Genomic DNA, 10,681 nt, shown 5'->3' with positions numbered 1-10,681 from the left:
ACAGGAGACCCTATGCGGCACGACATAATACGTTTTCCTAGGAAAGTATCGATATAGATTATAAAGAAAAACACAGTTCACGCAGTTAAAGTCCGAGTTTACTGATAGGGAATACAAATGGGGCCCTATTGAATTCAGAATTTTGGCAAGGAAATATAAATTCCTCTGAATATGTTATGGATTAATTATTAAACGAGTTTCTAGCGCGTTCCGGAAGGTGGCGCTGCGTTAAAGATTTTTTCTAGATTTTTACCGGTTGAATTATTACTTCAATAAAGTTGCAATCGCCATTGTCAAGAAACTTTTGCCCGTATCTTCTACGTCTACAGAGAACAAAAATTGTGCTTGTCTCTTAGTAGAGCCTCTAAATGATACTCACCTATTCAGAGGCCATAAGTGTCAATTCGTTTTAAGACCATTAATTTAAGTTGTCTGTGGTTGAATTCAAAAGTTACAAGGCAAGAACTGACGACGAAACCAACACAATTACTATATAAATATCATCAGTGAGGTGATTCGAAGGGGTGTCTTTAAGAACACATTCTGCAACGTCAAAACATATAAATCAAATCAAACCAAATTTATATTTCTTGCTACAAGCATTTACTAAATACATCAGATTAAGCTTAATTTTTCCCATAATTAATATATATTATGTACATACATTGGTAGATATATTTTTACAGCCAGCTTTAACACTAACCTGTCATTTTTGGTACCATGAGGAAAATAAACAATAAATGTTATTTTTCCAGTCTTTAAGAATCTACACATTATGTCACCATTTTACGTCTGATACGTCTAGTTTAGCTGCTAGTAATGTATAACAATTACATTTCTACCCACATGGGTGGTCACACAGGATGAAAGGTGTATCTACTTAGAACATTGGAAAAACTTAGTGATGCTTTTTTAAAATTATTTAATTAAGCTAACACAAAAGTCATTAGATATAGACATGAATGTATGATATCACGAAAGTAACTACTGCTAATAAAGGCATGTGCGCTAGAAAATACAGTTGATTTTTATAATTATAAGAGAAAAAAAATTTTGACATGTTTTGTCTCCAAAACAGAACCCACAGGAATTTATTGGAATTGACTAAAATATCCTGATAAATAAGTAGATACAAAACAAAGAAAAAACAGTTTTCATCACTTTGTCTTGGCGATAGCCATTCCCACACCAATAATTGCTCCTACCGCGAGGACGGCACCTCCAGCCAACGCCATTCCCATCAGACCTTCTTTCTCCATTTTCTTTTTTATTTCATGTTGTAAATTTAATACCTGTTGGTTTCCTGGAATTTCCAATTCCTTACTGCGCTGTGAATATTTATGACTCATTTATTACCAGGCTCAATTGACAAGAAGGATCGAACATATGATAAAGACTTTGAGTATTCTTTTAGCCTTGCATTGCCAATAGCTAAATAATACAAGTAGTCCCTTTGTCCTTCTTCATTAGTTTTATACAGCTCTTCCAGTAAGACAATTCCTTTCTGGATATCTGCAGCATATTTGCTGCGAACTAAGCACCAAGCATACTCAAACTGGGCCTTGGGAGTGATATCATTTTTGTATAACTGTTCATGAAAGATTTTTTCAAATTTCTGAAATAATTTGGAGAATATTGTAAAAACATAATGACTAAGTATGATAATTTATAGTACACAAACACCATATGAAATATTGAAAAATGAGGAACACTTATAGGTTAATTCACTATTTTATTGCAAAAGTAAGTCATTTTATATCCTAATTAAACTAATGCAGAAGGCAGTTGTTAAGGTCACGAGTTTTTTTAACCGAACTAGTGTAATTATATTTTGGGGAGGGCGGGAGGGGGACGAGTGATAAACAAAGCAAAGACAAAACAAGGTGTTCAATAAGGATTTACAATGTCAAGTGTTTCATAGAGTATTTTACAGTTTTAGTGTATATAGAGATAACATATTTACTAAGAAATTTAGCATTTTTCCTCAGTTGTGAGAACTAGTAATATCATGCTGTAAGGAACTGGGAGGAATCTTTCTGGAAGGAAAATGACAGGCCTTACCTTCAAATCTTCAAGAAGTACAGTTTCGGTCAATATATCAGTCATATTATACAAAATGGGAGTGTGCAAAATTAAGTCGTTAATAAAATATCAAGGAATTTGATTTTTATATTAAACTGATAAAATAAGAGAACAGACGTCAAAACAATCTCAATTTTATATATATTTTTAGGGCAAATGTGTCATGGTATTGTTTGTCAAGGACCTAGAGACATCTCTCGGCATTTCCTCAAAGCAATACTTAGTGCGTTTTTAACTAAGCGGTAAACTTTGTAAATAATGCTAGAAATACCCTATCTAATAACTGCAGGGCTTTTCGAACTGAGATAGAGTTATTGCAGATATCACATCCAGAATACAGTCTCTTTATTTAAAATTGTTAAACACTTATGTAGATATATCACAGGAATCATCAGCAGCATAGATCCAACAGCGCAGCTTTACGTTTAGCGCCATCTTATGGTTTTAATGCTGAAAGTAGCTCCAATTAGAAATCGTTAAGTTGCTTGCCCTAGTAGTTACATGATAAATTAATAGATGGCCTCAAGCTTTGGGATTTTCTTTTTTAGTCGTGGGATGTACAAGGTAATTTATTATATGTATATTGTCCATTGACCCATAGGTTATCGAGCTTCCTCGGAAAGATATCGAAAAGGCGTAAATATAAAGAATTTGTATTTTTAACTAAATTTTTATAACACGAGAAAAAATTTTTGGAAATATAATATATATTTTTAGACAAACGACTTTTTTTTATAGGAACACCGTGCATATTATTGATTATTCAGAAAGAATGTATTATTCTATATTCAAATAGGTATACTTTTTTGTATATCCATTTAGCGGTTTAGACTTTACGAAAATATACATGTCGCTGGTATCAAATGAAACTGGTAACACATGTCTCGCAATAATGAAAATATACATTTTTCTATTTTGGCATATAAAGAGACAATTTTCTTAATGAAAACCTGTGACTAAAAGGAGGAGAATAGGTGAGCTTTTGGGCGCAGATTTTTCGAAACCATCTTGTTGTTTCGGAAGGAACTTATGACTCTTGAATGGGACGGCATGCTATTCTTCATGGTGCTGTTTTGCGGAGGAGGCCCACATGGAGTGCCAAAGGGTCTTAATCGTCGGATTTCGCCCCTCTACTTTTGCTACTACTACTGTATCATCTTTCATATGAAAAGCTGATTTGAAAATGTTCTCGAAGAAATTAAAATTTTGGAATGGGAGATGATTTAGAGTCATTTTTTAACAATGCCCCTGTGCGAGAAACGCTCTGTAGCTCTGCGATAGATGTCGGAGAACGGGGTTTCATCATAAAGTTCATGATAAAAATTGGGTGTCGGACACGGACATCGATTTTGCATCCAATTTGATGTAAAAACAAGAATTTTGCCTTAAATGGGCCCAATTCGGACTGCCCTCTACAGTATGACTCGAACAAGTTTATGCGTTTTTTTTTTACATTTCTGAAACCACTTCAGATTTTTAAATTTGTTATGGAATTCGATATTCCAGACGTGACCTTTCAATGGTGCCATACGTAAATGAAACGACGAGATAATTCCTATATGGGCTAACTCGAAAAAGGAGTCCATATGCGCTGCTCGTGCACATTTGAACAAACAATATGACTTTTCGTTGTAGCAACTGGGCAGTTGTGGTATTTATACGTTGGTTGTACTTATTTCTTGCTACAAAGTCGTTGCACGTAAATTCGATTACCTGTACGGCGTCCTGCAAGAAAACACAAATGGAAGATTTGAAATTATTTTATTTTTAAATAAGTAAGATAGTTTAAGATAAATTTTATTATGTACAAAATCACTAATCTACGGTATTTACAAATATAAAATACTCTTACAATTTACACTTCGCCACACAACATACATTCCTCAAAATAATTTATCATGACTAGTTCAAAATTGTGTTAGACGGGGGTCGGCGTTAGCTTGAATTCTGGTTCAAAATGAATAGAGCAAATTCTTGAAGGTTTGTTTCCGATATTTAATAGTTCACAAACTGTTACTCATCAAGTACAGAATGCAGATAAAAATATTATACATAAATACTGATATAAATCCGAGTATCATCCTTTGTTCGCAATTTACACAGTAATAAATATTTTCGTTTCATCAAAATGAAAGATTGCATATTTTACAATCATGTACTATGTATACAGTTTTATAATACAACGATTTAAATATCCTCAAATTTACAATGAAAATATAAAATCTCGTGGATTTCTACCACATAATTGATTGTGCGGTTTAATGCCAAGCCGTTTTAGAAAGAAAAACAAGAGGGAGAAAAATGACATTAAATCTCACAACGATTTGCTGTATAGTGTCGCTCGTCAACATCGGCGCAATAAAGGGACAATAAAATTGCATTAAAAAGACTTATTATGAGTCATAAATAAAACATTTTTTTTCTTCTTTAAAGCGGTGGGAATTCTTATCAATTGATGCATTCCATTTCCAAATAACACGAAAAACAAATAACAACGGTTACTAATGCACCTGCTATTCAAATAGGGAAGCGAGTTCCATAATTGTGACTTTTAACGTTTAACGTTAACGTTAGAAACAAACGCATCAAGTGGACAGAAATCCATTTCAATAACAGATAAGCAATCAGTCAAGTTTTTAGGTACAATTTTAAGTCGTATATGTATTGAGTTTATTTCATAAGAGATTCTGCAGCGCACATGACTGGACAAAGTTAAGGTGTAGTGCAGAGAGGTAAATCGCTCTCGTCAAGGTGGTGTACAGATTAAGAAAATGTCCAGAGATAAACGTGGGAAATATGGGAAAGTGCGAAAACCCTGAATGAATGAACGAGTGAGCGAGTGAATATGTTAAAAGATGCAGATAAACGCACAGAGTTATTTATGTAACATATACAGGATGTAACTAATCTATGGAAATGTTTCAGGGGGTGGTAGTTCTCTTCGAAATAATTAAAAAAAAAAAAAAAAAAAAAAAAACGCTGATAGACCCATGGTCAAAAACGTACTATTTTCGTATTTACGGTGTGGTCTATTAGCATTTTTTTTATTATTTTACGGGCTACAAACGTCCTCTGGGATATCACAATGATGACTTCCTCTGTAACTTGAACCAACCAATAACGTTACCTGAAGTTATAGAAAAAGGATCAATTTAGCAAAGTTTTATGGTTTTCTCGTATCAGCAGGGTCTGCAGCCAAGCTCACATAACGAGCATCGAAAATCCCCCCGTGTGCTTCGGCTTTTGTTTAGAATCTCATTTCCGTTTCCTTAAATTATTATCGTTTCAGTTTTTTTCGGGATTAATTTAGCAAATATTTCAATAGTTCCCAGTCCGCCCCTGGTTAACATTTCCCCGAGTTGCTACTTATCTTAAATGGACAGGCCAATTTTGGAGTTACCTTTCGGCGAAAAATCACGTGCGCCCATCGTTTTGTTTGATTGTTATTTATTTAAAATTTTTGTTTACTAAAAAGGTTGTTAAAGTCGTATTAGGAGATCACGAGCGCATTATTCAGTTATAAATTTTTGGGAATTTTCCGAAAATTGGTCTCTGGCAAGTCCAGGCAACCATCGATGTTCCAGTAAACCTCTAGTTTGCCTCCGGTTACCGACGATTGCAATGAAAGGAGACCTTAAAGTTCACCTCGATGAATGTACGTAGGCATTGGCAACTTTACCCGGACGCTAACTTTCAGCGATATTTTTCCCTGGGCAAAGTTGCCGCAACTTTGATTTATTGATCCTAAAGGGTCGATCTTTATAAAAAAATCACGAGCACACCTGTTATTTTTTGGTTTTCAGAAGTTCTTAAAAAAATTCAGTATTTTTGGTTAGCGTGGACTGTTATTTTATGTGAAAATTACGTGAAATGTTCGGAGTACAGATTTACCCCTCGTAAGGAACTCACTGTGTCACAGAATTCTCATGAGATAAAGCCAGTCGCTGCCCTGTAACGTTTCACAGACCAAAAATATCCACAACCTTATAAGCTACTGTACAGTCTTTCTAATTGGTAAAAAATCACATATTGGAATGGATTCATTCATTTATTGCTCGCCAGCCGCAATTTTCTTAACTGAAACGTAGTCCTCAACGAGGGAACAAATCCACCGGGCACTGGGGATACCCGTTTCTTGTGCTGGACGCATCCACGTTTAGAGTCCTCAAAGAATGCGCCCTGCAGGTTTCTCCGGTACGTATGTATGTGAACCCGGTGACGGGAAGAGTCCCGCCGGGACCTCTAGGTCCTCGAGCACGCCGCCCTTCGCCCTCCAGACAAAAAACCCCAGAGGGCGGCGCGCTCAGCTCTAGCTACAACTCAGTCACCGGTATATGCTTAATGGGCAAATTTCCAGTGCGCATCGTATACTCATCCTCGGAAAAAGTTTTCTGGTACTCATGCTCCTTCCGACTAATCGCCCTTTTGTTGAACTTATAGTCTTTCAAGGCATCACGCACTTTTAGTCTGTACCTAAACAAAAAGAGCCCGAGCACCGCCAAGAGGATGGTGGCACTAACACAAAAGGTCACTATAATTACTTGCTGACTAGGGTCACCGAACGAACATCCCAAATCATCACTCGTGAGCGACTTTAGGGATCTATCGCGCAGCTGCACCGGACTCGCGCACTGAACATTAGTGAGGTTCTTCTGATTGGCCAGTTTCAGCAACCACAAGAGTTGGCAGTCACAATTTATCGGGTTATCTGTAAGCTCCAATGCTTTGAGCTCGTTCCAGGACACCACCGATTCTGGCAAACTTTTAAAAGCGTTCTCGCGAAGCACTAAGTGTTTCAAATTGGGTAGACCCACCAAAGCCCCATCGTCCAAATTCTCCAGCTTCTTATTGCTCACCAACACTATAGTCTCTAGGTTCATGTTATCTGCGAAGACCCCCTTTTCAATGTGCTCCAAATTCTTAGCTCCAGTTATATCGAGCCTCCTGAGGTTGGACAGGCCTTCGAATGCTCCCTTTGATAGTGAAGAAAACTCGTTTTGGCCTATCGTGAGCTCTTCCAGCCTGGATAGATACGCTAGTTGAATGGTGGGGATTTGCTGTAATCTATTGTCCGCTAAATTCAAGTTTCTGAGCCCTACCAATCCTCTAAAGGAGTTGTTGCCGATGTCGGAGATGCCCCCACTGCTCAAATCCAAAACCGAGAGTTTGCTTAGTCCTTTGAAAGAATCATCCGGAAGGGATTCGAAGGTGTTTAAACCCACATAGAGCTCTGCCAGACTGCCTAGCACTGACAATGATAATGTCGGTACTACTGACAATAAATTGTCGTCCAGAAATAGCACTCTTAAGCTGAGCAGCCCATCAAAGGCCAGAGGATCAATTTTGGTAATTCTATTCTGGCCTAAATTTAGCTCCTCTAGTTTGGGGAGAATAGAAAATATCCCCTTGAACAACTCATCGAAGAGATTCTCTCTTAAGTTCAGCACTGTCAAGGACTTCAGCCCTTGAAACGTCCGATTGCTGACAGTGGACAATTTATTCTTGTTTAAGTGCAACTCCTGCAACTTCTCCTGGTGAAAGAAGCTCTTGGTGGGGATGTTCACTAGATGATTACAGGACAAATCCACGTACTGCAAATCCCTGTAGAACTGGAAGGCTGCGTCCACAGTCTTGATTTTATTACTACGGAGGACAAGCCTCTGGATAGCCGGATTGAGCGTTATGGGGATCACATCCAGCTTGCTGTGTTCGCATTGCACCACGAACGTGTCGTCGTTGCACACGCACCCAGTGGGACAACCCAGAATGCTTCCGGCAAGGGAGGTTGTGGCGAACGTCGCCAACAGAAAGAGGTAGATCATGGTCTGAAACAAAAAAACGAAATGGTAAGCTTTAAGGGGAATTAATAAGCTCAAGATTGTGTGAAAGAGGTCAGAGAACGAGAAACAATAAATGTTTACGGTACTGTGATGTTCGATACGGTTGGATCGGTCTGCTGATGTTATAATGGGCGACTGTTTGCTGGATGTGCGTGCTTTGATGCGACTTGTACGGTTTGAAAGGCCTTTGTTAGAGCCAATTTTATAATTTGATGTGGATTGCTAAACAATACGAATTTGTATCGAATTTTCGAGCTATTCGGGATAAAAAAAACAACAGATTTAAAAAGAGGGGGAGGGGGTAGAGTTAATCTCCAGATATATATATTAATATGTTCTGAATGCCAAACATGTGACCTCGGCTCGGATGAAATTCCGAATTTTTAAGATCCAGTTTTCAAATTTCGATTCTGAGGCAGTTTGGTGAGTTTCCTTTTACAGATGCGGCAGCCTCACGTCACGGGGAATTCCCGAGCTACCTCAAAAACCGCAGTAGTCGAGACATAAATAAATTTCCCTAAAATAGTTAAACATCTGAAAGCGTACATTTTCCGGAAATTTTCATCGCCAAAACGCGAAACTACCGGTTGTTGGCTATTTAGCAGCAAATTCTTATGTAACAATTAAAGTCTTAAGGGGGCACTCTGTTCCGATAGCAGACAGTGGCACCAACTAATGCAGGAAGAATGACGTTGGACTGAAATTTTTGGTACGGATTTATGTACAAGGCGCAACACATCACATCGTGGAGGTATTTCGGGGGGCGGCAGTTCTCTGCAAAATAATTCAAAAAAATGCTAATGAACCCCACGGTCAAAAACGGACATTTTTCGATATAAAACGCGACGAAATTTCACCTTTTCCCTCGTATTGTACATTTTTCTCAGGTATGTCACGAGTAAAATTTTTTGCCATCCTGTACATCGAAAATGGTGCACTCCTCACAACGATTCTATTAGAATTTTTTAAAATTACTTTGCCAACTGTCGATGATGTGTTATACAATTCTTTAAATTTCTTTACATTTCTTCTCACTTCACTTCAAAAACTTCTCAAAAAAAGAGAACTCGTTTCATTTTTCTTAGTAATTGGCAGAAAATGTACACACAGATATGAAATGAATAAAATTTTATGTTTTCCTATTGTATTGTCAAGCTAATATTTTTATTGCAAATACTATGTCTGTTATTGATTGTTTGATTCAATATTTACATCAATTCATCAAATAACAGTCATACAAAATACGTATAATTCATAATAAAATATTTCCCGGAATAATTTCTCATTATTGTTCCAAGTTTACAGCTGCTCGATGCCGTTTCCGCTGTGTCCTCCCTGTTAAAGCGTTCATTTTTCACTTCATAATTCACAAGTTCTTAAACTCGAAGTGATTTACTGGTTTCGTTTCACTCAATTCACCCAACAAAACTTCACCAGACATCGTTCCATTTACCAGATACCCGAGGATAGAAAAACTGTGCTATCGATCGAATCTACCAAAAGTTCAAAAGTATTTAAGAACTAACGAAAATCGTGTTTTGTCCCTTTTGCTTTGATATGACTCTTTATGAAATTGTTTACTTCATGCTTTCTTATGGATTCAGGAGAATTCAAGAATCATTCGACTTCGACGAAATCGGGGAGTTTTCATTTCATTCGTCTCTCCGCATTTCCCATTAGAATTGGGTACTTTTCTGCTTCCATTAGGATGCAATTTCTATACAGATTTTCGAATATCCAATAACCAACCGACGAATATTAAAATTCCTACATGTAGGAAAAGTCATAGTTTCATTTGTAATCTTCAATGTGGCAACACAAAATCTAGAACTATAAAGTCATAATCTCACTTACTTTGTCTTTTTCTATGACCGTGATGACGACAATGCCCAATTTAGTGAATTTTTTAATTGATCAATTTACGTTGCTAGCAGTAATCCAATTACATAATTACTCTATTAGTTCAATTTCAGTAATTTTCTAGCTTTTGCCATTTAAAAACCCTAGGATTAACCATAAGAATTTTTGACTTGCTAATGTCTAAAACCGACTGTTTAATGCTTTATTAAAACATCAGCAATGGGCTTTTTGCCCTAGGATTTCGACTATTGAATTTCATGGATAATTATGCTAATTATGCTGCCAATACGTTTCTTCCTAATAGGTCTCGTAATGGGTTTAGTTACTGCGGCTCTATCTAGGTTTGACTATTCGAAATTAAATTTTATGTTAATACGCCACACGCGGTATACATTCTGACGTCTTAATTACCATTTTGTGACACACAGTGTCCAAGGGGGTGAGCGTGGCAATGACAGCGATAGTGACGCGTCAAACCTAGTGACGTTTTTTTTTTTGCAAAAATGGACATTGCAGAGCCAAATAAAAACAAGCTTTTTGATTCGTCTAAAAACGAGTTGCAACATGTTTTGAAAGATGAAAGGAAAACGTTCCTAAATTATAAATCTTTCGATAATTTGTTGTTATCCAAACGAATAGAATAAACGTTGTATTTTTTGTTATAATGCAGGAACAACCCCACGGTACCGATTTCTGCCAAGGAAGCACATTCTTCCAGCTAACACGTCAATGACATTCTCATCCCCCGTAGCACCGGGCGTCGTCAAACTTTGATGACGTCAAAATGCGCCTCCTCGTAGCACATTGACATCCCAAAATTTCAAATAGTCAAACGTTTCGATCTATCCCCTTATCACGTTAAAAAAACAAATCGCCCTGTATGTTAGTCTTCAAGGCTA

At 37.1% G+C, this 10,681-nt stretch overlaps 2 protein-coding genes across 2 annotated transcripts in view; both read right to left on the bottom strand.

Moving 5' to 3' along the window:
- Positions 1-565: 565 nt before the first annotated feature.
- Fis1 (fission 1 protein) lies at positions 566-2,248 on the bottom strand. Its single transcript, XM_066291026.1, has 3 exons — positions 2,062-2,248; positions 1,357-1,615; positions 566-1,303 (listed from the first exon to the last, which is right to left on the bottom strand). Exons 1-3 carry the CDS (start codon positions 2,104-2,106, stop codon positions 1,158-1,160), a joined length of 450 nt encoding a protein of 149 aa, XP_066147123.1. The 5' UTR covers positions 2,107-2,248; the 3' UTR covers positions 566-1,157.
- Positions 2,249-3,826: 1,578 nt separating this feature from the next.
- Positions 3,827-10,681, bottom strand: part of caps (capricious) — a 90,256-nt gene continuing 83,401 nt past the window's right edge. Inside the window, exon 4 of the mRNA XM_066290882.1 lies at positions 3,827-7,907. Within this exon, the coding sequence (XP_066146979.1) occupies positions 6,396-7,907 (1,512 nt within the window). The 3' untranslated portion in view covers positions 3,827-6,395. The remainder of the gene's footprint in view (positions 7,908-10,681) is intronic.

This window comes from Euwallacea fornicatus, chromosome 16 (genome assembly GCF_040115645.1).
Source record: "Euwallacea fornicatus isolate EFF26 chromosome 16, ASM4011564v1, whole genome shotgun sequence".
NCBI classification, from domain to species: Eukaryota; Metazoa; Arthropoda; class Insecta; order Coleoptera; family Curculionidae; genus Euwallacea; species Euwallacea fornicatus.
Note: the sequence above shows the minus strand (reverse complement) of the source record. Positions and strands in the feature narration are given on the sequence as shown.